The sequence below is a fragment of the Seriola dumerili genome, unplaced genomic scaffold, assembly GCF_002260705.1.
Source record: "Seriola dumerili isolate Sdu_G_001 unplaced genomic scaffold, Sdu_1.0 BDQW01001240.1, whole genome shotgun sequence".
Classification (NCBI taxonomy): Eukaryota; Metazoa; Chordata; class Actinopteri; order Carangiformes; family Carangidae; genus Seriola; species Seriola dumerili.
The window spans coordinates 671,508-698,537 of NW_019175495.1; the positions used below are offsets into that span (position 1 = coordinate 671,508).

At 42.4% G+C, this 27,030-nt stretch overlaps 4 protein-coding genes across 5 annotated transcripts in view; 1 reads left to right on the top strand and 3 right to left on the bottom strand.

Annotated features, from left to right (window-relative positions):
• Positions 1-5,263, bottom strand: part of lrrc75a (leucine rich repeat containing 75A) — a 47,984-nt gene extending 42,721 nt beyond the window's left edge. The window contains exon 1 of the mRNA XM_022767634.1: positions 5,012-5,263. Within this exon, the coding sequence (XP_022623355.1) occupies positions 5,012-5,263 (252 nt within the window). The remainder of the gene's footprint in view (positions 1-5,011) is intronic.
• A 2,778-nt stretch (positions 5,264-8,041) lies between these two features.
• Positions 8,042-18,435, bottom strand: poldip2 (DNA polymerase delta interacting protein 2). 2 transcript variants are annotated; one of them, XM_022767618.1, is made up of 11 exons: positions 18,161-18,435; positions 13,056-13,137; positions 12,708-12,805; positions 12,487-12,586; positions 11,707-11,782; positions 11,301-11,408; positions 10,877-11,013; positions 10,723-10,749; positions 10,405-10,530; positions 9,656-9,735; positions 8,042-9,535 (listed from the first exon to the last, which is right to left on the bottom strand). In XM_022767618.1, the coding sequence occupies exons 1-11, from the start codon at positions 18,376-18,378 to the stop codon at positions 9,421-9,423; spliced, it is 1,167 nt and encodes a 388-aa protein (XP_022623339.1). In that variant the 5' UTR covers positions 18,379-18,435; the 3' UTR covers positions 8,042-9,420. The 2 variants fall into 2 exon arrangements, with proteins under 2 accessions (XP_022623339.1, XP_022623340.1); XM_022767619.1 differs by having other exon boundaries at positions 13,056-13,131; positions 18,161-18,433.
• Positions 18,436-18,988: 553 nt separating this feature from the next.
• On the top strand, positions 18,989-21,571 carry tmem199 (transmembrane protein 199). The gene is made up of 6 exons (XM_022767622.1): positions 18,989-19,384; positions 19,674-19,747; positions 20,198-20,287; positions 20,498-20,540; positions 20,677-20,789; positions 21,036-21,571. Exons 1-6 carry the CDS (start codon positions 19,201-19,203, stop codon positions 21,129-21,131), a joined length of 600 nt encoding a protein of 199 aa, XP_022623343.1. The 5' UTR covers positions 18,989-19,200; the 3' UTR covers positions 21,132-21,571.
• A 3,446-nt stretch (positions 21,572-25,017) lies between these two features.
• sebox (SEBOX homeobox) lies at positions 25,018-26,769 on the bottom strand. The gene is made up of 3 exons (XM_022767646.1): positions 26,667-26,769; positions 25,876-26,081; positions 25,018-25,728 (listed from the first exon to the last, which is right to left on the bottom strand). The coding sequence occupies exons 1-3, from the start codon at positions 26,767-26,769 to the stop codon at positions 25,018-25,020; spliced, it is 1,020 nt and encodes a 339-aa protein (XP_022623367.1).
• Between the last annotated feature and the right edge of the window lie 261 nt (positions 26,770-27,030).

The following is a 27,030-nucleotide window of genomic DNA, read 5'->3' on the forward strand; positions in this document are numbered from 1 at the left end:
TTGCCTCAGTGTCGTTTAAAGCTCGTCTGTGGGGTGAAAGGCTTTTTTGCTGCAGCACTGACGGTAGCTCTCTGTGATTGTTACTGCTAAGAACGACAAAGGTGCAACTTTTCCTGCCCTCACACTGCTTTGGTGGCTGCTTTGTTGTGACATCACAAAGTTACAGGAAGTCCTGACGGCTGGTTTGAAGGCTCAGTTTCTGAATACAGGCTGTGTGCATTTCTCTGTGGACTGAGGCTTTGATACTTTCACAGTATTAATATAGAAGCTAGACCTGATCTATAATCAAACTACACATGGACAGAGACCTTTACACTGGATGGGACATTTAATTCTTTAACCTGAATTAATTTGGAGTTAGAATATGGTACAAAAATTGACTAAAATAAAATGTAAAACTAAAACAAACATAATGAAAAATTAATATTCTTTTCACCATCTCATCACCATCATGTCAATTTACTGAGAAGTATTTTTTTATTATTCTATTTCAGCAGCTTCTACATCACAGTGGCTGTCCCTTAATGTTGGTCACTATAGGTGCATTTCCATTCACCAACATAATTTGAAATAGCGAACTTAAAAACAAGTAATGGAAACACATGAATTTTGAAAAGAAAGAAAGAAACACAGCGGCATGAGCTGGTTTTTCAGACTATTCGACAAAGCAAAATTTTCCAAAATTGAAATGGAGACACGAGCGGTGGCGCCTGTTGCATCATGCCCCAGGAAGCCAGGTCGAACCGAGAGGCAGCCTGTCGTAGAAAACCTCGCATAACATCCCTCAGTGGAAACACACACCATGTGTTTTGTCAAGTTTTTCTAAAAAAAACATAAAAAATTAAAATCGCTTCACCTCTGTGTCTCAGTAACTGTCACATCAATCAAATCTCAAAAACATGCCCCTCCTCATCAACAGGTGTCAGTCGTCAGGTTAAAAACCAGCGATTCACAACGTTGGTGAATCCAACTTGTACAAACAAGCCTCACAGAAAAAAGCAGCAGGGATTTAGAATCAGAATATGACGCCCAGCGGCTTTCAACAACAGCCATTGGCCAATGGCAGCTTCAGTCTCGACCACAACACAATATCCTCTCATTATCTGACAACACACCGATCACACGCCATAGGATGAGTTAAAAAATCTCATGTAGCCGCAGACAGCAGCCTGGAGACAGCTGAGGGAACCACTGAGGATAAATCTAAGGCCCATGCAGGTTTCCAAAGACACTGTTGGTTCTTGTGAAGCGATCAGCTCCGAGGCAGCAGCCGGGGGGTGGAGGGATGCTGGCTTTGGTTTCAAGTTAATTGAAGGGCGGTGATTAAGAAGGTGGCCTTCCCATTAGCTCTTAACAGAGCTCCTGCGTGATTAATCAGTGTCTGTTTAGTCTGAGCTCTCCGGCCATCGCCATGGTTTCCAGGAAACAAAGAGGAGAACCTGGTAACCAGCAAGGAGTGAGTCTCACATCTTTCACACGCTAGCTGTCTCTCTCTCATTTCTCCTCCTTTTCTTTCCCAAGTAATCTCTTCTAATGTCTCAGTAATCGCTCTCCACCTCTTCCTCTCTCTTCCTCCTCCTCCTCCCCAAACACATTTTTGTCTCCTCTCTGCTCTCTTTATCCTCAGTAATTGTCTTTATCCAATTCATCATGTGGTCTGGTCGTCCTGTACCGCTCTGCCAGAGGACAATCTCTCCAGAATAGGACGGCAAATGTGACTGATGGGTTTGTGACTGCAGTCCAATTTTGCCTTCATGACCCAACATGAAAACCTGTTATCATCTGCAGTGTGTCAGTACCTTTGGGAGAGAAAGAGGCAAATATGAAGCAACACATGTTGTTTTCATCCTTCTCAGTCCGTCCGGCTCTCTGCTGATAAAAAAAACAACAAAACAAAGGATTCACATTCATCTAGTGAATCTACACATTGTTAACTATGACCCAGCTGAAGTGCGTCACGCTTGTCGTTTACTTTTCCATTAATCCCCAGCTTCACAAACAGCAAGAAAAAATCCTCCAGAGGTCGGAGGAGCTTGACCCATCGCCCTGATGGATCAAAGCGAAACCATGTCGACTCCCGTTTACACCACAAATAAATAACACTGTCCAGTTCATCGTGTGAAGAAGGGACATGCTGATGGGACAAGGAAATATCTTAAGTATGTAAATGATTTACAAGTCGCTTGATGAGAAGAAGTCCACTAAGTGCTGATAGAGGCTTTATAGCTCACCACAAATCTCCCGGTGGCTGTATCTGTGTATCTGCTGCTGTAATGGAGGTTCAGTGGAGAGTGGCTGTTTGCAAATAACGCCTAAAATATGTTACGGTGAGGTTACATAAAGGGAGATACTTGAAACAGCCAAGAGGTCTGTCAGCTGTTCTCTTCAGATGAGCCAAAATACAATAATAGAAAAAAAAATATATCAATCACATGTACTTGAAAACAATGCAGCTCATTCTGTCAAATGGAAACACTCAGTAAAAAGAAGTGTTTTATTTTTAAGCACATTTATACTACTGGTATCTGTGCTGATTGTAAATGAGTGTTGCACCTCAATATTCAGAGTAAAGCAGTAGCTCGGAGTCAAATCTTGTTTTCCTGTTCTTTTATCAGATGAAATGTTTTGCTATTGCTACATAGCTAACGTTAGCATTATTTTTGTTTTGCTTCTATTGCCATCCCTTCTTTTCTTCTACTGACGTTAGCATGCTAACCAGCTAACCACTAGCCCGTCTTATAACTTTCCGATAGCGAGTCACTGTAGTGTCCAGTCTGCCTTGAAGAAGTAGCGCTGCTCAGACGACGAATTTTAACCTCTTGTATTGTAAACGCAACGATGGCTGAAGCTCTTGCAAAGACTCGTAAGCAAACAGCTGTTGATGCTATCGTTAGCTATTTAGCAATAGCAAAACTTACAAATAGCTCCTTTTAAAGTACTGAAAAATGTATTGCTCTGGCACCAATACAAATACTCAGATACTGAACGTGATAGATTGCTTCATAAGTCCAGGTTCAGGTTTACAGTCATTTCCACACATATGTTTAACATTAACATTCTTACTTTAGCAACATTAGCAGCAACGACTTGGATGTAAACACGGATTTCCTCGTGTTAAATTTGCATGATTGAAGTCGTCAGCAGTGTTGATGAGGAATGTGTCTGCTGACCGCTACAATAACAACAGCGATGAACTCCCTCAACATATAATATGGCCGCCACTTAATGACTGTAAACTCCATCAGCAGAGCACAACGTTTGGACACAACCACAGCGCTAGTGCACCTTTCCTCAGGGAAATAAAACACACTGACACCCATCCAACCAGGCAGCAATGATTCCCTGTCGTTTTGAGTTAACCCGTCCACCTCGATGGCCGTGTCCATGATGTTGCTGCGAGGCCACGCTCCAATGAAAACACAGACGCAGCCGCTCCTCATTTCACGCCGGGTAATCCATCGTACTCACTCTGCCAATCTGCAGAGTATCATGGCGGCCGTAGCTCAGTTCTGCTGCATAAAAAAGTGCACATATAAAAAGACAAAAGCACCAAAAGATTTGGTCCACGTGAGGCTTTCCATGGCAACCAAAGGTGTTTTTAGATGTACTTTTGAACTGTCAGGCTAGCTGCTGTGCTAAGATAGGCTAACACCTACTAGCTCCAGCTTTGATTGGACGCACAGATACTATTAAGGCATCTATTTTCTTATCGCACTCCTGAAAACAAAGTGATAAACTGCAATTTTTTTTTTTTTTTTTAAACTGTCTACTTTCTGCTGATTGGCCAAACAATGAACTGTCTATTTTTCCGCACTATACGAAACATAGACTTTTAAAAACTATCTTTTCATCCATGTTTTTTCACACAGAACCTGTGCTGAGTGGGAGGGACTGTAACCACACTGCTGCGTTGTTGTGTCTCAGATTTCAGACTGGAAACTGTGGTTCTCCTCTGGGGTATCATGGCTTAATGAACCAGCGGCAGAGATGGTAAATCCCTCGGCCCTAATGATGATGGATGGAGAGGTGTCCTTCATCTTTAAGCCTGTTTGCTTTGCTCCACGGTTTGCCATTGGTTCGTGGATTAACGACCTAAATGGATTTGATTAGAAAACTGTAAATAGTAACAGAAAGGAACTGATGGAAATCTCCGAAGCCCTAACAATACACTGTAAAAGCAGTGTGTGTGTGTGTGTGTGTGTGTGTGTGTGTGTGTGTGTGTGTGTGTGTGTATAAGCCAGGGGCGCTGTTCCCTGTGGTTGAGTCATAGGGGGATAAACCGTGAACGTTGGCAGCTTATGGATAATGTAACGTCATCTATAGAGATGAGTGCTCATAATCCTATCTTCTTCAGCTCATCTTCGTTTCCTTCTTATCTCCATAATAAACATCTATTCAAATGAGCTTCTCATAATTTCACTTCTGTTTCACCCAGTTCTTCCCTTTCTTTCTAGCTTCAATTCACCTACTGGCATTTTAATTTTTCCTGTTTCCCCTTTTGTTTCCCACCTCACCAGATTCTTTCTGTCTGCTGGTAAGTTTTTCCTCCTCTCTGCAGCAGCAGCAGCAGCAGCAGCAGCAGCAGCCAGGCGCCACAAACATCTTGAAATACAGAGGCTATAAATTGTAGGAGTCTCCACACTGAACCGGTGCAGCAGAGGAAGGCTGAGCACCACAGGTCCACCCAACCAGCCAGCCAGGGGTTATTGTGTTCAGTCACAAAGACAGAGAGGTGGTCAGTCAGTCAGTCAGTCAGTCAGTCAGGTTAGTCAGCGTGTCAACAGTCAGTCAGTCTGAGCATCAGTGATGACATCGACTGAGGGAGAAGCTGCACGCTCTCAGAAGAGAAAGGATAAAGGAAGGAAAGCAGCCAAATCAGGATGTTGTGATCTTACTGTCTAGAAATGTGAACCTGTGACTCTTCACAGCTTTTACTCTCATCACACACACACACACACACACACACACACACACACACACACACACACACACACACACACACAGCAGCTACCTGTCGGAGTGTCTTCAGCATCTCTGTGGCCTCGTCCTGTTTGCCCTGCTTGGCCATCAGCATCATCTCCTGGATCATGCCGATGCGCCGCTGGTAAGGCGGCGGCGGCGTCCCTCCACGGCTCAGCCGGTCCCCTGACTTAAGCATGAGGGACGCCAAGATGTCTCCCCGCTCCTTGGTGGGCGTCCTCTTCCAGCTGTGCTGAGGGCTGGCTCCTCCGGGCTCCTGGCCTTTGGTCTGCTTGGCCCCCATGGTGCTGCGTTAATGTGAACTGTGGCGATAGCTAGACTGGTCCCACCGAGCAGGCGAGCAGAGGCAGGTTTGGTTAATGTTTGAGACACTTTGTGCATTAAAATGTCTGCAGCTGATCACATCTTCATGAAATCTGCAGTCTGGGGCTGAGACCTGAAGCAAAGCAGATTCAAAACTGCTTATATAAAAATGTTCATGTCACTCAGTTACACAGAAGAGCAGAGGTTTGAAAAGAGTAGAAAAACAAAGCTCCAAAACAATAACAAGTAGCTGTGGTAGTTTTTCTGCTTTGGGGAACTTGTAAATCCTGGAGAGTGAAGCTCAAGTCGGGAACAGGTCTGAGGATGCTGCCTGCAGCATGGCCGCAGAACAGCAGAGTCAGGATGCAGGATGCCTACAGTGGAGACCGTGGCCCGCCGCAGCTTCCTATCCCAACACAACTTCAGCAAAAATATTTACCTTCGACAGCAGCGCGACGATCTGTCCTCACTCCCCTCTGCTGTTATCCTTCAAAACACAGACCTCCGTCCTGGACCAGAGGAGGAGGATGAGGAAGAGGAGGAGGAGGAGGGAGGAGCGGATCGGGGGAAGTGGTGCATGAAGCAGGGCATGGCAGTGTTTACGTCTCCTGTAGATCACCACGGACTGCCCCGTCCTTCCTCAGCCGCTGGAAGTCCTGCGTTTACCTGCAACAAACGGCGGCGTCTGTCCTTCTTCCAAGGTTGATCCTCCGGAGCGGGGAACAGCCGCATCCGCGCCTCGGTCCACGGGGCTGCGTGTGTTTGTGCGTGTGTTTGTGCGCGTGTGTGCGTGTGTGGAGGGGCTGCAGATCCGCGGCTTGACACAGGAGGGTAGAGACTGTGAGGTGTCCCCTTGCTGGGACTGAATTATGTATCGCACCCTCTGTTCAACTGAATGGGGGCGCGCGGCGAGTGCACGTGAGCAGAAACCCTCCCTCCCATACCGGCGGGGGGGGGGGCACGAGCACAGTCAACTTTGCAGTTTCTTAGCTCCTGCACATGACGCCCTGTCTGCTGTGGGAAGGCGGTGCACCAAAGTCCATTAATAAATATGTCATTTTAGTGTTGCGTTGCTCATTGGCAGAGATATGTAGATGTTGTTAAGATGACGCACACCTCTTACAATCCTGTTTAGTCTTCCCTTAAAATCGGCATGAAGCTCATCTTCAAATTATCAGTTTCAATAATCGATTTTAACTAATTTAATTCACGTTATTGGCTATCTTATTTTGGCGGAAGTCGACCAGAAAACCTGCAAAACTACAGTTTAACCTTATAAATAGGCGACCTTTTCTGCAGCGTTGAACACTGGGAGCAAACGTACTAATTTGTAAATGGCCTCCAGTGTCACTGTGTCTCTGCAGATAATTAATTAATTTTAAACCGACTGATTTTCCTATCAAGTTCGGTCTTTGCATGGAGGAGAAGAAGAACCTGTTTATTCAAAGGGCGAACATCAAGCCAGGATGAAGTCATGGATGTGGTTTCATTTCTAGTAGATGCATATGGACGAGTCAGTTTTAATATAAGAGATCACGTGAAAATGATGCGTAATATAATATATATTACATTATTATAATATAATAAGTTTGCGTTCAATGCAGTAAATGTGATGATCACATGGCACACATTGGTGATTTATATGTGCCAGTGATCAGGGAAAGTGTTTCAATGACATCTGGTGGTGGTTGTTGGGAATTCATTCATAAACAGTAATTATCCTGCGGTTAAAATACAACAAAATATATCCGTAGTCAGAAGATGAACTACATAAACTGACTCATTATATAAATGTTAAATGTTTAAAAAATAATAAATATTAATCCAAGCAGGATGGATTAAGATTTAATAGATTTTTTCCTGCTGCTCTCCAAGTGAGTAAAATACAAACTTAGACAACAAATATCCGGATGTATTTTTCAAAAGGTATATTTATTTGTTTTGCCTTTAATTACATCTCTATTTACAGTAGTATTTCAACCATCATAGTTTCTTCAAATCACTTATCAAAACAAAAAATTTTATTTTATTTTCTCACGTCACCAGTGAGAAATTTTTTCGGCTCAAAAACTTTTCTTGCTGGCGGAGTCAAACAGTCGGCCTTAAACAAAACACATCCAGCTTATGTGAACAGGATGAAGACGTCATTCTGGTCTTTACATGGATCAGGCTGCAGAGAGGAAGATGAGTATGTCACACTCACTCACTCACACACACACACACACACACACACACACTTCTCTCTCCTTAGCCACAACACCGGCTGCCAACTGCTTGGTTTAATTACTTTATGGTGTGCTGTGTTAGCTATTCAAAGACAACTAAGACCTGACCCTCATGTCCTTTCCAGGAAGGGAAGGACTCACATTTGGCCGTGAACACATGCACTACTGAGGATTCAGCCTTCGTTGCCTTTTTCTTTTTTTGTTTTTTTAGACTGATCTTTCACACCACTGAATCACAGTGGACGTAAATAGAAACACTGATCAAGAAAACTTTGTACTTGTATGTCAAAGAGGAACCAGATCTCTATAAAAAAAAAAAAAAAGATCAAAATTAAATACAAATATAAAACACATTAAGTATTACTTCATTTCCTGTGACACACTCACAATTATCACTGGAGCAGTCACATCGTTATTTGAATGGAGACCACTGGGGTTTAGTCAAGGTGTGACACACAATATCAGGGTAAATAAAGCCGTATGTGGAGAGTTTAACAGCTTGTAACAACGACATCATGAAGACAAGAGACGTCTTCAAACAAATCTGTGACAGGTTTATTAAAAACTTTACACTTTGCAAATTAAAGGATATGTTTTATGTTAAGACAAAAGGCCCCAGCATCAATCAACCATTCCCACTATAAAACTGCGCTCACATCACGATGGAGTGAATGTAACTCCAGGTTTCCGACTTAATGTCCAAGTCATAATAACGACAGAAAGTTTTTAACGAAAGATCCACGCAGGGTTTAAAGATACGCAAGTACCTGAAAAATAAACAAACATGGCTACTGTCCAACGTTCAGTGTAATTAAACTTATAACTTAAATTAAACATAGTGTTATATCATTAACATGCAGTACTTTTAACCCTCACAAACCAACTCTTGTCATCATACAACCATCTTGAGTTGTCCTTCGATGTGAACGTTCACAAGTCGCAAACACGTCGCAGACAACATCTCTGCTATGAACGCAGCATAAAGCCTGGTGGTGGCAGCAACAACACTAACGCTGTGACGTGGATAAATGTGATGCGTCCTGACAGAGAGGAAGGAGTTTTACGCTCATGAATCGGGGGGAAAAATCTGCAGCGTTCAGGTGCACGAGGCTCACAGAGAGACCTCGCCACACAGGCTCCAGGTTCTTACTGCTGAAATTACTGTTATATTATATTTATCACTTCTGGTCATTTAAAGAGATCTGAATTCACTTTGATATTTAAGAGTCTTTTCCTGTTGATCAGTGTCAAACACTGTGGTTCAGTGCTGTAAGACATAAATACTTCCGCACTGTCACCGGCCCAGAGTTCAATCAGACGCTCCACAGAGGTCCGACTTCACTAATGAGTGGTAGGATCGTTTTTGTCACGTGTGATGTTTTGATCAATCCCAACGAGAAGGTCGTTATGGAGGGAGGCGTGTCGACGTGTGGTTTGAGTGATGGTGGCTCTCTGGTTGATTTGAAGTAAGCTCAGCTGGAGGCGCTGCTCGTTCCATGACCCCAAAGCTCAGCGGGGATTTCTCCCGCTGTAAAGCCAACCTACTCTACGGATCAGCTACTCCGTGCAGAGCGTGTCCGGCTCCGCTCGGCAACATTAACTCCCCTCCCTGCCTCCCAGGTGTCTTCCACTAGGACTGTGCATGTCTCTTCAAACACGACACAGGAGTGAAGGCGCATCGACTTTATACACTATATGATTTAATGACATACTGCTGTTTGGGTGCACTGACGGAAAGAAAAAAGGGGGCGAGGTGGGCCTGCGTGCGGATGATCTAGAAAAACACTGTGTTTTCCCTTCGCATTAACCTGACTCGCGCTAGTCTTATGCTGAGGGCTGAGGCAATGTTACAGAGGAAGGACAATTCTAGACAACCCAGGCACGTCCCCAGGTGGCAGGTGACTAATCGCAGTTAGAACGTGTAGCCAGCGGGGGGGGCTTTGTCGTCCTTGTTGCTCTCCAGGGAGAAAGGAGGAATGCGAACATCGAAGTGGGAGCCGTCAGTCCTTTCGATACGAAACGTCCCCCTGAGCACAAACAGGAAAGATGAGTGAATACCTGTGCTGATAAATCCAGTACATCACAACGTTAAGAGAGAGACAGGAAGCGTGTAAGAGTGAGCTGATGAGTGAAAGAGTAAAACTCACCACATGTGACCACTGGGGGCTTGTAGAGACACGTGGCTGCTGTACTGAAAGGCTGGCTGCTCTTTAGACAACACCGGCTCCTGCGAGACACACACACACACACACACACACACACACACACACACACACACACACACACGAACACGGGCTTCAGTTCCTCCAGATGTCGCGTTTCAAGACACAATCTTTGCATCTGTCGGCATCTACGGTGCTTCACCAGGTAACGGCTCGGCTGGTCTAGAGTCAGGTGATCTCAGCGTGTTGTTATGCCTCCACGTCAGAGTCAGAGGCTTTATGTTTCCATATGTCCGATTCTAATGAACGTGATATCTCAGTAAGGCTTCAAAATTGGGCACAAACATTCCCTGGCACTTACAGATGAACTGATGAGATTTTGGTGTTCAAAAGGTCAAAGGTCAAAGATCACCGTCACCCCGTAAAACTCATGAATTCATGCACTAATCATGACTCAATTTCTATGAAGATAAAATGAAGTGATGACAATTTTCAATTTTTATCCAAATGGTCAAAGGTCAAATTCGCTGTGATGTCATAATGTTCTGCAAAAACACCTCTGACCTTTGTTCAATGCTGTAACTCAGAGAGGGGAGATCGTGACCATGTTTCCTGCAACTTTGGCTGGTTGGCAGAAGGATACAACCGCGAGGTGGTGGTTCTAGCTTAATGTTGTCGTCAGAAAGGATAATGTGTGTGTGTGTGTGTGTGTGCGTGTGTGTGTGTGTTCTGACCCTGCCTACGACGCCTCGACCTCTGACCGTCTCCAGGGTTCCTGACAGGCTGAAGATCCTCCAGTGTCTCTCTCTCAGCTGAACCACCTCGTTGCCCATGTTCTCCAGACGGATACAATATCGCCACTGTCGGGAAAACACACACACACACACACACACACACACACACACACACACACACACACACACACACACACACACACACACACACACAAATGTGTTAATACTCAGAGTCTGCTGGGACAGGCGGGGTTAATAGCCTCCATGAATTGAACCACTCCACACGATGTTCCCCACAGATAAAACTACGTCACTCACCCAGTAAACATGGGAGTTCTGGGCCTCCTGAGAACAAGAAAGTAGTTCCATTAGTATTTGAATGGACGACAGAGAGGCCAAGTAGCGGCGTGACTCAGGATGTGCTTAAGGAAGGCGGAACAGTAACTGAGTTTTTAAAGTATTATTAGTTTACCCTCATGCCCATGTAGAAGGGGATGACGGTGACTCGGATGTTCTCGGTGGTCTCCCTGTGGACGTCTGAGAGCTCCAGCCAGGGGTGGTTTTTCTCCTGCCACGCCTTCAGAGTGTCTCTGGCTGTGAACGGAGGAGCTACAGGCGACGAGGACGAAACACACAAATATGTAGAATATAAAATCTCTTTCTCGTGAGCTACGGAGCCTGTAGCCGCTCTGAACCAACGGTGAATCTACATGTGACAGTTTTTTGTTTGTCTTGTTTTCTGTTGTCTTTTATTCATCCGACATCTACATGGTGTCATCTTTGCAGAGATTTAGGGCTTATAAAACCAATATTTAACCTGGAAGAACATATTGTTATGACTCTACGAGATAACAGTGACATTAGTGATGGAGTGGAGGCTGTGGGAGTGCGTTTACATTTGGCAGGGTTGTACATGAGGAAGCGCTCAAACAGCTCGTGCTGGATGGGGACCTGCTCTGTGGAGTTATAGGGCAGGATGTCTTCATGGCTCACGTAGTCCAGACCTGAAGAAAACATGAAAACACACACACACACACACACACACACGCAAACAGATGTGGATGAGACTGAACAATTACAACCAACTGAAAGGAGAGTTTCATATTCTACGGAGCTAAACAGCTGACGAGGAACAAACTCTGTGTGAGGCGAGAGTTGAGATTAACGCTGAGAATCTGAATGTTTTCAAAAGTGGAATTGACAAACTGGGAGCTTTTTCTCATTTCTCATGAAAGCCACCTATAGTAATGTGTGGCCGGCGTGTCAGTGATGCATCAGTGAAGTCTGTGTAAGGTTGGGTACCTGGGATGGCGTACAGGGCTCTGCTGTCGTCATGGTTGGCCAGAAACGTCACGGCCTCTGTCTGAGACCTCTGAGACTGAGAAACACAAAACAACAACAGTCACACAACGGCTGACTCAGACACTAATGAACAGCCGCAGCTAGATCCTACCACAGTGACGGCTTTGTCACTTTAATACATCTCCAATCATTGTCCACAACATTTGACAACCTCTCCAATCGTATCTGTCCAACATCCATCATCAGTCCTCTTATGTTCCTGTAAGTTAACAGGTTTGAAATGTCTAACTAGTCCCACAAATAAACGAATAAATTGCACTTTATTCGTCATTTTTGGGTAAAAATGATCAAAGCAAAGAGTCAGTGTGTGAGATCTAGACTGGTGACTGTGTCTAACTAACAAGCGGCTGATACAGGAAAAACAAGCAGCCTTCTCCTCCAGACAGAGGCTCGTGTGTTGAGAGCAGTGACTCAGTATCAGAGCTAGACTGAGAAATGACCAGGCCAATATATAACATGAGCTCCCGGCAGATTGATCAGTATTATTTAATATGTAGGTTGATAATTAACGAGAAATCGTGAAGATATTAGGAAACTGTTTAGTTTGTCCATCAAAGAGTCGTGACAAGTTGATTTTTACACTGAGTTTACATGAATAATGACAAAATACTAATTACTGAAATCATCTGAACTTGCTTTCTCCCTCTAAAACATCTGATACATGTGTCTGAGATGTGAGGTAGCAGTTGGTGGTCCTAAAGGAAAACTACAGTAACTTACTATGTGAGGGCAGTCCCTGGTGTCAATCAAGACTTGGTAGTAGGTGTGAGTCTTGCCCTTCACCTCCTTGGACCCGTGGGCTCCCGGGGGCTCAGGTTTGCTGAGGGAAGAAAAGAAAGCAAGTCAGAGACAACGGGATCTACGTTATGAACAGTCTCCCACACAAACAGAGCCTATAAGAGCCCGATGGTCCGGCCTGCAGCCAGAGACGGAGGTTTCACCTGTCAGACATGGGAGGGGTGATGTCTCTGTCATAGAGCCGGGCGTGCCAGGGAAACAAGACGATGCCTCTGTAGCCAAACACGCTGTGGAGGAAGAGCTGAGGAGAGCACAACAACAAGGAGAGAGGGGATAAGTCGATGTGGGATTACGTGTGTAGGAGGTTTAATAAAGCATAAGTTAGATGGGATTACAGTCGGTCGACTGGATCACGCACAAACTTACTCATTTATCAAAACTTAAATACACACCACGCAGTGCAGTAATACTCCAAAACAAGTCTGAAACTGACCTAAATGATTTGCTGTAGAATGTGTGTGTGTGTGTGTGTGTGTGTGTGTGAGTCTTACTTGTCCCGTTTCATATTTTCCGTGCTGCTTCACGGCCTCAAACACTCCCACCGTCTCCAAAATCTTCCCTTCAGGCCTGTTCCTGCCAAATACAGGCAACACCATTACACAATGGACCCTCTGTGTGTGTGTGTGTGTGTGTGTGTGCGTGTGTGTGTGTGTGTGTGTGTGTGTGTGTGTGTGTGCGTGTGTGTGCGTGTGTAAAAAAACAATGTTAAGACATGAGAAGAAAAGCATATGACAACAGAGTAACATATAGGTCTGCATGCTGCACAAACACTGATCATATATCAAACACAAACAACTTCTTCTAAGTCCCAGCAGAGACTCGACAGGAAATCTGACTGTGACAAGAAAAGGTTTCAGGATTTTCCCTCCTATAGAGACGATTTACATCCGTCCCTATAGGAGGGAGCGACAATCCTGCCGCCTCGCTCTTCCCTTCAGTACTAATCTCAATCACAACTTTGACAAGATTGAATAAAACATCTCCTCTTGTCAGACATCAACAAACAGAAATACAATTTGACCTAATCTCCATGTCCTCGCCTTCAACCTCCTAACACACACACACACACACACACTCAGACTTACAGTACATGTTACCAGTGACAACAACAGCTGGTCACTTCAAATAAATAACATGCATTCTTCTGTGCTCCCTGCAAAGCTAATCTTCACAGCACAGATGAAGAGTGGGGATTAATGAGGTGGATATATGGACAGAGGGATTTCATATTTCACAGCAGGTTGGTTTCAGGTTATTTTCATACCATGGGTGTAGTGCAGAAAAATAATCACCAGGTAGCCTGATTTTTAGCGTGTGAAAAAAACAGAATCCTGACATTTAAGAAAAGACATGAGCTCTTGTTAATTACCTCTAGTTAAAAATCACGGATGATCTCATGCTACGCTGCAGTGAGAGCATGAAAAAGGGCAAAAAACAGGAGAAAACTAGTTTCTTTGCCCAACATAAAATACCACCACAGTTCATGTTGGGGCAATGGCATTTAACTATATTAGCAAGATAGTAATTGGAGCAGCAACTAATGGATCATTATGTCTATAAAATGTCAGAAAACAGTAAAAAAAAATATCATATTAAAACTGCTGGTTTTGTTTGACCAGCAGTCAGAACCTAAAGAGATTCAGTTTACTGTAACACAGACGAGAGGAGGGCAGCGAACCCTCACATATAAGTATCACAGTTTTCGGTCAATTGACAAACGGTTTCATCTCTACTTGTTTGCATATAATCGTAAAGACCGTAAAGGCAGCGTCATATTTAAAATGTTAAAAACTAAAGTCTAACTAGCGTGCGTCCATGTTTGTTTGCTAGCAGTCTTCTTCTTCAGAGCTTCTGTTGGAGCATTGCTTCATTTGCTGGTGCACGACCTCCAACTGCAAAATTAGTGGACGAGCATGAAACTGACAGCAGGGTGTATGTGCACAACACGAACAAAATGGGGGATCCATTCATCAATACATGTATATGTTTAACAATTTACAGCAAAGATGTGATAATTTTCACATTGGCACTTGGCCCACGATGAAGGTGATGCCATTTGGACTGACAGTATATAAGTCTGTAATTCGGGGCGACTGAAACAACATACCTCCTGTAGTTACTGAGTTTTGATGAGATTGTGTCAAACTTCTCAGCGAATTAGCTTTGAGTTACTAGCTTAAAACTCCTGATTATCTACAGTCCTGTTTTTGTTTTATTTGGTTCTTTGATTTAACAGCATCCGTTCCCCCCGTTTCCCCTTTTAGTTGACCTTATTTATTGTTTGTATCAATATCATCTATCTCCTTACAAATAAAAAAAACTTTTCTTAACCAATTACATCTAGTTCTATGTTGTTTCCTTTCCCCCACAATGGGACATCCAAAAACATAATGTCTCCAGCCATGACTGCCACCAGCACAGACGCATGAAAATCCTGTGTGCCAAGTTTTCTCGTGAGGATTGAAATTATGTTAAAATCAACATCATTATTCTCTTGTTTGCTTCATGGACTTCTGTATTATTGCATTTCATCTGAAAAGAATCAAACACCTCCAACATTTATCAAAACAATGCAAAAAAAAAAAAAGCCCAGGAATGCATCAGTGTTTCACAACACTTCACACACACCCCAGCACTTGGCCTGAGTAGCTCTTCACAGTTTTAACTGGGCTTTACTGCTCTGTTTCTACCTCTGCAACAATCTGAGAAATGTCAATACACTTTGGCCACACAGAACCTGATCTAAATATAGCCAACACATTGCAAAACCTGGACCCGACTTCAGCCGACAGCTCCCCCTGGTCAACGAGCTAGCCAATACACACAGGAACTATCAACTTCACATCGCTGTGTCACTGTCCCCATGCGGTTACATAAACTAAAGTTGGAGGTACAAGGTGGTGCTGAATCGCTGCTGCTTTCCAACCACTGTGGGGTCACTCACCCACCTGTACACCCACCTTATCTCTCTCTCTCACAGGGGCGACACCCTGCCCCTCTTTCTTCCTGTCCTGCCCTGAGCTGATTTCTTTCAACACCTTTTCCTAGTTGATCGGATGAAGGCAGCTGCAAAATTAAATAGATCCACTATTTTTCTTTACACTGGCCCACAGCCAAGTTCCTTTTATTCCATCACACGTCACTGCTGCTGCTGCTGCTGGTGTGAATCCCAAGCAGAGAAGTTGAGCATGTAGCTGACAGAAACTGCTGCACCTGCGCAACTACAAAGAAACGCTGGAAAATCTAAGACTATTTCAAGAGCAATTGTCTGGGCTAAATTCCTGAAATATCATCAGTAGTGTGCACAGTCTACATGACTGTTCCCGTGTTACTAATCATAGCACTAAGTCTGTAAGCCCTCACCACATGTCCGGGCTGGCTGAGGCAAAAAAAAACAAAAACTGCTTGGTCATGGTGTGTGATGGGGGTTTCATTTCTGCAGCACTTTGAGTCTGAATTATATAAACAAACGCAGGATATGTGTTCAGAATGGAAATGTTAGCTATAGCAGAAACATGAGCTCTAGAAGGTTACACCACTATGACTACACCACTACACTATACTTGTCACTTTGAATTTAAATTTTAATGGAATTTAATTATGTAATTTTTTTTTTGAGATGCCTTCAGAGACTAATGTGAGCACTTAGTGCAATGACAGTATCAGGGAAAGAAAGTCAGGATTTACTCCTGCAGTTTGTTGCACTTTTATCTCAGTTTCTCAGGTATTTGATTTACTAGATTAACCAAAATCAGACCCTCCAGTTTTATCTATATACAGTTTACTTTATTGAATTTGCAGAATATCACAACATGTTTGATTATATTTTGATAAAATTTACATATAGTGTGACAGACACTGTGAGAGGTTGTTATCCATATCACCTACCAATATTTACTGCCATTACACACTAGGACAATTTTGTTATTACAACTGTGTTTATTCTGATGAGAGAACATGTCAAAATATCTGTTGTGAAGAGGAGGGAATTAAGTTAAGATGAATAATTTGTTGCCCATGATGACACCTTAGGATTTTTAGGAGTCAAGTACAATACAAAAAGTTATAAAAGTGATTATTTTACAATGGAAGAATATCACATGGAGGTTTAAGGTTCCCATAATCTTCTGTGAGAACCATTAACAAATGTTTGAATAGAAAAAAAAGCACTGCATGCACTGGGATTTACAGAGCGTACAATTAAAACTTCACAATAATTATGTCTACAACTAGATGTAGATCAATACTATTGCTCGTTAACACAACCTTTTAAAGACACTGAAAACTAAGAGGTGTGTTTAATTGAAGTAACTATGACTATGCAGGAAAAGCTTAAGCCACTTTACCTACTTAGTGCCATCTGAGGACTGAGGACTGAGGACAGGGACATTTTATGTAACTGCAGCTGCTCAAGCATCATCTGGGATTTCACTTTAATAAACACAGAAATGTGTTGTTTAATGAAAAGGTTCCATTCTGTAAATCTGAGGCATATTTTATGAAGCATAGCATAAACTGAGTCTCGCTGTTGAGCATAACAAACTAAGTCTATGAGTGGTTATGCAAAAAGACTAATGATACATAACAACACTGCTGTTAATAATTCATTAACCTATGCTACAGGTAGGATATATAACAGTACTTATTGTATAAATATTCAGGTGAAAATTGTCTTTAATATACTTTACACACAGCTTCTATTACCTTGTTGAACCATTTCCAGAGTTTGTCTACATTTCATTAAAAGCATGCTGATTTATTTATTTTTTTTTTTAATTTTGCTCTTAAGGACCTTTGAAATGCAAAATTATACCTTTTGAAGCTTATTCATAAAACACAATATCTGATTTAAGTGTGCCTATGAAGGGCTCTCTTAATGACAGTGCCACTCTGAAATGCTACATGCAACACATGATCAAACTTCACTTAGATTAGGTAAAATAAGTACTTTGTAATGACATGGTGGTGAGTTTCTAACAGCACATATGTTACGTTAGAAAAAAATGATTACACAAGGTGTACCAGTAATTTGAAGGACTTTTACCATGTGCTAACAGAGCGATGTTATACAGTAATAGTACTATGCAAACAATCAGTGCTTCAACATTAAATCATAAATACAGTGATCAGGGAAGGTAAACTCAGGACATGCCTCCAACTAACAATGCATTCATTCCCATATATATATCGACTACATAATTTACAGTTTTACTTGATTCAATTCAAGCAACTAATCTCACTCTTCATAAAAGGTGAATCTTACCCAGTGACAGCAAACTTTTTCTTACTATGATTTAACATGTATTGAGTCAGCAGGTTGAACGCAGTCAGGTGTTGCTCAACCCATGCTGGCTGGTTACCTTGCTAGCTAGCTAGCTAGCAACAGAGGACGACTGTCCTTTTCGCACTTCGCGTTGCTAAATGTCAGTTCATATTTACACACCAGGCTCATAATGCAGGCCCCGCTTCGGGACATCTGTCCACTCAACAACAACGTGGCCAGTGTCTTCACGGTGCCATCTTGGAGAGCTCGTACTTAGCTAAAGTCTTTAGCATGTTAGCTTTAACAGAGGAGGACACCGGCTGCGTCTCTTACCGTGACGACATGAACCTTCTCTGTTGAACACCGCCGGGCAGACCGCAGGCTCGGCATTGTAACCGTGGTCTGAACGCCTCGAACCCGCTACTGGTGTCTGCGACACTCAGTATTCTGTGTGTGTGTTTCTTGTTGTATTTACTGACAGTGCTCAACAAGCCTCGGCGTAACGCAGAGGCCGCCATCTTTCCTAGCCTGGCACGTTCAGGCACACGCATGAACAGCAGGGATAGTGATGCTGCTTTCAGTGCAATGCTGGAGAGTCGTAATTACGAGAATAAATGTTTAACATAACTTCCATTTTTATTTTCTGTTTTTGTATTTTCCGTTTAAAATACCGGTAGATGGAAACGGTAACTATTAAAAATGTAATAGGGTGATTAAGAGGACTGTGGAGTTTTTAGCCGACTTTCATCATTATTATTATCTTGCATAAGTCCTGATGGTATGGAAATGTCAGATGTGAATAATAATTTTAGTTCTCATATTATCTCATTGTATTGGTAGTAGACTATGGTTAAGAACTGACTGACGTTTTACGATTTCTTCGATTCAATTTTGATTAAATTTTAATTTTGTTTTTTCATTAAAACACTTCGGACCTGAAGATCCTCAACACTTGGCTTTCGGAGCTTATGACGAGACCGTGAAGGCACCAAAAGGGCTCATGCGTACCGTAGCGAATAATATTTAAGTTTAACATTTGATAAATAGTCATTGTCCACTTAGCGAATAAAAACAAATATTTCACCAAGGTTTTTAAATATTTTTCAAAAAATGCGCAATTTAAAATAAAATGTTACCCAGTTGGTCACGTGAGCGAATACGTCATCGTGTCACAAGGTAAACAATATGGCTGCTTCCTTGGTCTTATATTTTCTCCCCTAGCTGTTATTAATGGTTAATTCTTAATGTGTACTAATTTAAAACAGGTACAGATATTTTCCTCCTTCTCTTGATAGTGTGTGTATTATGTTAGCCTGGAAATAGAGGTGTTTAAATAGCTGTTTCGCATAAAGTCAGTAATTTCTGTTAAAACCATGGCCTCGTCATTTGTCGTCGGAGATCAGTTCAGACGTAAAGTGACAGAGTTACTGAAAAAGACAGACTCGTCTCTGCCACAACGACTGAGAGAAGAACTGGAGGAGACTGTGCAAAAACCAGAACCAGCAACTCTGTCCTTCAGTACAGCAAGAAAACTCCAGAAATACCTCCAGGACGAAGGTAGTAAAGTCTGTAACAAGTTAAACGGTTCCTAATGATACTGTCTATCAGTAACTGTACAATGAAAATATTTCCTAACATTACTTATAACATGTGAACTTTTGGAGACTGGTAAAATGTTGATGATTAAAGCAAATCTGAAAAAATGTGTCTTAAAAAATGTGAGGCATTTCCACAAATTGTGTCACTCAAGTCTTGCGGACAAGAATTTAATAATTTGAGTTGTATTACAATATTTAAGTCAGTAATACGCAATGAATTTACATGCTACGTTTGTTTTTTTTTTCAGGGCATCCTTTCTACCTGCATGAGTTGTTGGAGGACAGCTCACTGCACCTGCCTGAGGTTGTGAAGCCTCCCAGAGTAAGTGAAGCCACACACATGTTTGTCATGTTATGGTTTATGTCTGTTTACCTGTGACATCCACTGGTGTCATGCTGCGTTCACAGCAGCAAACAAGCTTCTTACTTGCTTGGAATTGCATTAACTCCAGTTTTTCAGGTGATAATAGATGGATTTCACCGACAGGAAAAGATCTGAAGTCAAATGTAAATAATTATTAGTTATGATAAGGTCTCAAATCAATTATTATCATATCATATGTAAAATAAGAATTTATTTTTATTCTTAATTGTATTGTATTACCCAAGAGTCATATGACATCTTGATTCAGCAGTTACTCCTATATAATGTAAGTGCTGTATAATGCTGGTAAACTCAGGGAGAGAAGTTTGTCTGAAACTGAACCACTGTCATCCGGACCACAGCTGGAAACAGGTAACACTAGAGCCAGATGTTTCTCTCTCCCTCCAGAACCCAGAGCTGGTCGCACGTCTGGAGAAGATCAAAGCCAAACTGGCCAATGAGGAATACAACAGGATCACACGTAACGTCAACACTCAGGTGAAAACTCTTATACGCTAACGATACAAGTATCTTTGTGGTCTGGTGTATCAGGGTCAAGACGTGTTAGAGATCATTTTTCTCTGTCTATTGACATGTGGTGTTTCATATCTACAGTTCTGATCTTTGTGGCAAGTTTTTCTATCAGACGAAATAAAGATTTGCACATATTTCACAGTGTAATGAAGTGTAATCTGTGTTTGTCGCCAGGAAATCAACCGAAACGGAACATTAGCAGATTTTGGACGGGAAGGTTCGTCACATGTCCAGATTCATTCATGACACCTGAATTCATTTTGTGTTGCTATACTATCTGAATTACTGTAAACAGAAGCCGACTTGTGTGGCGTCATACTGACATTGACTTATTTCCCTCTTTCTTTGGGCAGTGCGATCAGTCAAAGCTGTGGTGGTGACCGTATTCAACTTCCTGGTCACAGTGGTCGCTGCTTTCGCCTGTTCTTACATGGGCAGTCAGTATCTGTTCACCGAGACCACAGCGGTAAGAGAGCATTTAACTTATCATACACTGAGTTGCCACTTTATTAGGTACACCCAGCTAACTCCAACAGACATGTAATTAATTAAGAGCTGGCAATTAAATTCAACGCAACCATAGATTTTGGTAATTGATGAGCTCACACCACAGGCTGTTAAATCCAAGTGTGTTTGATTCCCTCCTGTCACCTGTTAAGTTGAGTTTAAGTCATCCAACTTTGGCTTTCTGTGTTCCTGACTTGCTTCCCAGCGGGTGATCTCAGCCGTGATCGCTGCCTCTGTAGTCGGCCTCGCTGAGCTGTACGTCCTGGTCCGGACCATGGAGGGAGAACTGGGAGAACCGTAGCAGCAGTTGAGAGCTGCCCCATCATGTCTTCTGATTCAGAACAGAGATCTCACTTTGCAATGAAACACTTTGGACTTTTTGTCTTTGATTTGTGAGGAAAACTGTGGAATAAGTTACTGAGAATTTACAAGTTAATGACAGTAGAGCCGCTCAATGGAAGCTGGAACTTTACAAGGAAGTAAATTGGTTTAAAAGGACTGATTATCTGCCCCTTCACTTACTATGATGCTACTGCTTAATCTGACATTCCACCTTTTTTTAAATATTTGTTTACAATTATTTTGTATTTCATACTTTTCCTGAAACTACAGCCTCCAGTGTTTCTCCCTCCTCTTTCTCCTGTCCTATAGAAAATGACTGTCGCTCATTTTCTTATGATTTCCTCCATCTGTTCTCAGGTGGAATCGTATTTATGTGTTTAATAAAATCATCGATGCTAACTCAAGCTAATCCGTGAAGTTATTAGCTCCAGTTCGTATAGAGTATATTTTCCTTTCCTTCACTCTGTGCAGCAGATATAAGAACACTAATGTGAGAACACTCTGGCACTATGACCTGACGGTAAAACACGTGAGAATCGCCCAAAATGAAATCGATGTTTTCTTACTGTCAACAAACGGCACAAAAACAAAACGACCCTCAGACCGTCTCTCAGGACTTTATTACTTCCCTGTCTGTGCCACTCAACACCAAGTCCAATGGTTCCTCCTCAAGCTGTAAATTAATACACGTTTCATAGTAAACGACGGTGTGTGTGTTCATGGTAATGAAGTTCACTCAGTGCAACAGTGTGACACATTTTAATAGTTTTTAGACGTGCTGTCCTTAGTTTCCTCTGGAGATGAGAGTGATGAACAGCTGCTCCACCACCCTGACTGAAAATGTCTTGACAGCTCTGGGATGAACTGCCATTAGATTTGAAACAGAGATCCATGATCCTTTGTTGGTCCCTTAAAGGGGAACTCCACCAATCTGACGCACTAAAGTCTGTTTACAGCTGTTGGGGAGTTCTGCTGAACCCCTTTGTGGCTCCAGAGGAAAAGAAAATCAGAAAAGTGATCTCAGAAGTTTTTCATTTATTCCTCCTGGAGAACTCTGAGATCTGAGAGAAACAGAAATGAGACTATAGCTTATTTCTCCTGCCTCTCTTTTTTTTTTTTCGCAGGAGAAGAAGACTCACAAAATCTGAAATGACTCTCCTTTTAAGTTTTCAAATGAGATCTCGTCCAGCTCTGAAATAATTCTCAGATATCCTCAACTTTTGTGCTTCTTTTTGATCCCAAGCAGAGAAATCATAGAGCTCTCTCTGAACCTTTCACCTGAACCTCAAAGTGTAAACTTTAAATAAAGGGCTGATTTGTTTTTAGCATTTGTAAATGTCCTTGATTTGTAGTTTTAATTCATATATATGTATTAGGTGAACCTGGATGAAACTAATGCAGTATAATGGAACAGGCCTGCAGTAAATCCTCCTTCATATATAATGTTCATTATTTACTGAATCTGTTTGAGAAGTGTTGGTTTATTTTAATGGTCATTGTGGAGGCTGTGATTGTGGTAATGTTAAAGTGTACTGGGATGTACTGAGTATAGGGTTAGTTTATATACAGTGGTGTCAAAGTGTGAGACCACTTTCCCATGTAGCCTCACATGTTGCTCCATAGCAGCTCTAGTATCGCTCAGTTTAAAAGTCAACCAGTCGACTATTACTTTAACTTTCCATCTGGCTCCATCATCAGGATTAATGTTTAATTTTTTCCAGACTTTATGACAAAGCTAACAACATTCCCATGAGCTTCAGCTGCACTTTGTGTTTAGTTTTAATTAAGAAATGTTACTGTTCCAAAAACTATAATGATGAAGAGAATTATTATTAGCTTTTGTGTTTTAATGTGAACGTTTATTCTTGACTGTGGGAAGAGCAGTTTCACAAAAATGAAGAGCTGTTTAAAAAGCTGTTAAGTGCATCTTTGGTTGAGTTTTTTTATTTTTTATTTTATTTTTTATTTTATTTTGATAGTTTCCCTTGTTTTGACTCTTCTAAATAGCCCGTCAGCTGTGGCATCAGTCGGTAATACTGTTTACCGACTGTTCCTGAATTATTTTATTATCCATCTCCACCTGACAGATGTGATATTAACTGTCTGCTGATCTGGTTTCAATTCAACTACAGAGCCGATCAGCACATAAAAAAACAAACAGTTATTGTATCCCGGGACTACAGCAGCCATGACAACAGATTTAACATCCTCCGAACAATAACACCTTATTTCTTATTTCTGAACAATTCCGACAGGAGACAGACGATCGCTCTTCTCTGATCCCTCCTCCAGATATGAATTCATATTTTTCTGTAAACTATCCTCATCCTCCTCTTGTCAACTCCTGTCATATCAGTGGAAGGATTAAAAGATGTAACTACATCTGGAATACAAAATAAAAAGTATCGTCCTAAGATCTGAGATTTGACACCCGGATTAAAGGTTTATTGAAAGATTATTTGGTATTAAAGATGATTATGATATGCAGAGATCTCTGTCCAGCACTGGACGAACAGTGGGCGCTACTGTCTGTCATATTTGCCTCTGTATTATACCTCTCATGTAATATTTCAAAACTTAAATCCAGGCAGAATTACAGAGCCTGTAAGCTGATAGACCCTGAGCTCTGGCTTTAATTTAGTTCTTATTTTTCTTTTTTTTTTTCCTTCCCTCTGTCCAGCTAACCCTCCTGATACGTACAGAACAGGGAGATATGAAAAAAATTTATTTTGACTTAGAAAATAATTATTCCTGTCATGGTATCTTACCACAAGGAATCATTTTAATCAGGATGTTTTGAAGGATAATACTGGCGGGGTCGCAGCATTAAACATGTCGCAGTTCAGCTTAGAGCAGGAAAACAGGAGCCGGCGTCTGTGAGGAGAATCCATGAACATGAACCAAAGTGTTTCCACGGAGGAGGCCGGTCGACCGGTGATTTGATGCCTTCCAGTCATCTTTTCTTTACTAATAAATAAACATGAGACTCCGAACATACTGAGGAGAATGAGGCATTGCTCTCGACCTTTGGCAGATTGATACAGACTGAGGGTCTTCAGTCAAAGCAATGTTCACCCAGAGACTTCTGGTTCCTCTTTTTGGGAACTTTACTCAATAACTACATTATTTACATTAAACACCGGGCCTACCTCGACTCCAGTGATTTCCAACCATGCACTTGTACTCCAGGGGTGGGGGGGGCGGTACTCTATTATGTGCCTGAAAAACGAGTTAGCAAGCGAGCAACCTTTTCCATCTCATGGCCGACTTGTCGATTCATCATTTGTCTCTTGACTCTCTGTCCTTTTAATGCTTCCTGTTGCTAACCAGCTATCCTTCCTGATGCTCTGGTTTTTGATTGAGTTTTTTGATCTTTTAATGCACAATTAGACTGATAGCAAGTATCACATTTTCTTCCTTTGCATTAGAAATATTGTAAATTTGCATGGTTGTATGTTCATCTCTCCATTTCCGGCCTATTCTTTGCAAAATGTTGCTTGTACCATGAGAAATAGCAGCTGTAGATCGTTATTGGTTGGAGAAATATCCTAAAAAACCAAGACTGTGTTGCTTCAGGAACAATTAGCAGATTGAACTCGGAGCTGGGATGAAATTAATCAATTTATTCCCTAAAATATACAACAAAGACAAACCAACGACAACGCAACAATTACACATATATATGTTGTATATTACAGGTTTGTTTGACGTACAATCACCTCTGGAAACACACGGGACAGACTGAGACATTGAAAGTGTTGTAAGAGGAAAATACAAGGGGATGTGACACAAATGTTCAGTGAGTTTGATCATTTTCTGCGGCTCATGCTTCACGTCCAGGGTCGTCAGAATTCGAGAAAGTTGGTGACGATGGCGGCGTTGTAGATCAGGTCTGAGATGTACCCCATGGAGGTCTGTGGTCCCATTTGTGGGTGGTGATGATGGTGGTGGTGGTGATGTCCTTGGCCCTGAGTTACCTCCCAGTACACCGGCTGAGGGTGAGAGGGGACTACTTGGTCCACAGAGGCGTGCACGCCTCCGCCCCCGGTGCCGCCTCCGTACACGGCCTGATGAGCCCCGGATGGAACCAAACTCTGGGGCTTGAAGTTCCTGAAAGCCTGGTAGGAGCGGGACGAGCCCGGGTGGTGGTGAGGCGGCCTGGTCATGGGCTGGGGAAAGGAGCTAGGAAGAAAACCAGGGAGCGCCGGTCCCAGGTGCTGCTGCCGGTGATGCTCCTCCTCCCAGGGTCGAGACTCTGAGGGTTTTGAGCAGGTGCCCAGAGGGGGCTGCTGGTGGTGGAGCGACGAGGAGGACGGTGGAGATGACACAGGGTTGCTGTAGATTTGGATCCAGTCGGAGTAAATTTGCGGGACGTCCTCGGAGTGGTGGTTCTGCTCCTGCCTGAATATGTCCTGCAGGGTGGTTGGGGTGGGGAAAGCGGAGGTCATGGGTCCAGAGCAGGACTCCACAGGTCCTCTAACTCCCAGGACAGGCTTGGTGGACTTGGGGAGTCTGCCAGTCTTGATACTCCTGGCTCTTCTGTTCTGGAACCACACCTGTGGAGAATAATGTACTTCACCAACTTGATGACCAACATCTAATAAATTACAAAACCTTTGATCGGTCATATTTTGATGTTTTCAAAATATAGTTTTATCATTTTTGGGGAGTTTTGCAGCTAATCAGAGGAGCAGCAGACTCACCTGGATCTTGCTCTCTGGCAGGTGAGTGTGCGCGGCCAGCCTCTCCCTCAGAGTGATGTCCGGGTAGGGAGTCACAGCGAAGGCCTGCTCCAGCTCCGACAGCTGGGCCCGGCTGAAGATGGTCCTCTTCCTCTTCCTCTGACCCTCCGTCAGACCCGCGGCTCGGTCCGGCTCCGGGGAGGACACGGCGCTCTCACTCCGCGCATCTTTTAATATAAAATCAAAGGAGGAAGACAAATTTTCAAAATAAAATGAAATAAAATAACCTACATTAACGTAAAATAGAATAAATAAGAAGGAGGAAGAGAAAAGGGAGGTGAAGAAACATTTCAATTTAGATGGTCAAAAAGCACAATAATGTTATGTCAACGTTTTCTGGGCCTTTAAAATTAAATCACATGTTGAAAAAAAAAATCCATTTACAAATACATCTAGAAGATATTTGGATTTATTTATTATTTATATATTATTTATTTCCAGGTAATAATTTTTGCTTACAGTAGAATAATATTGGCATAAAACACGTAGGCTACTTGTTTATAATCTTTTAATTTTATTTTGAAAATAATTCTCTCGTCTTGACTTCTGCTGTTTAATTAATTTCACATTGATCGAAGTTACTTCCAAAAGAGAATTGTTTCATTGTCGTATCGATTAATTTGCATCTGCTGCGGTTTCTTGAGTGAAACAACTACACGAGGCAAACAATGAAATTTATCAAGGATATAAATTAATTGAAATAAAATGCAAAATTCATCTTATTATTATTCTGTAGATCGTATTTAACTCACCTTTACAATGGTCCTGTTCTCCGAATAACGCTCTAAAATCCATCATGTCTTTCTGCTGGTTCTGCTTCAGTGGAGAGAAATCTGAGTCCATGAACAGAGCCATAACCCCCAACACACACACAAACACACGCACAGACACACACACATCAGCTGCTCGGCCTTCACTGATGCTGGCAGCTGAGGAGGAGTTTCCACTTCTTATATCCCGATCAGACGGGACACCTCCCACCACCACCACCCTGCAAATCCAGGTGTTGTCCACCTCTGCCTCTATAATCCCCCAGTTTACTGAGAGCAGAGCAGAGTTGTTTTCATGCTGAGTTACATTATGTGATCTTCAAGTGCTCTGACTTTGAAGACCTTT

Bases quoted from the DNA above. Each gene is read 5' to 3' on its own strand.
- poldip2 (XM_022767618.1), bottom strand. From the start codon at position 18,378: ATGCGTGTGCCTGAACGTGCCAGGCTAGGAAAGATGGCGGCCTCTGCG. The intron at 11,783-12,486 runs GTAAGTTACTGT...TGTGTTTCTCAG, and splicing joins CCAGGGACTGCCCTCACATA to TCTCAGAGGTCTCAGACAGA. The intron at 11,014-11,300 runs GTAAACGCACTC...CGTCGCCTGTAG, and splicing joins CATGTACAACCCTGCCAAAT to CTCCTCCGTTCACAGCCAGA.
- tmem199 (XM_022767622.1), top strand. From the start codon at position 19,201: ATGGCCTCGTCATTTGTCGTCGGAGATCAGTTCAGACGTAAAGTGACA. The intron at 19,748-20,197 runs GTAAGTGAAGCC...CTCTCCCTCCAG, and splicing joins AGGTTGTGAAGCCTCCCAGA to AACCCAGAGCTGGTCGCACG. The intron at 20,790-21,035 runs GTAAGAGAGCAT...CTTGCTTCCCAG, and splicing joins TGTTCACCGAGACCACAGCG to CGGGTGATCTCAGCCGTGAT.
- sebox (XM_022767646.1), bottom strand. From the start codon at position 26,769: ATGGCTCTGTTCATGGACTCAGATTTCTCTCCACTGAAGCAGAACCAG. The intron at 26,082-26,666 runs GTGAGTTAAATA...TTATATTAAAAG, and splicing joins AGAACAGGACCATTGTAAAG to ATGCGCGGAGTGAGAGCGCC. The intron at 25,729-25,875 runs GTGAGTCTGCTG...TATTCTCCACAG, and splicing joins TGCCAGAGAGCAAGATCCAG to GTGTGGTTCCAGAACAGAAG.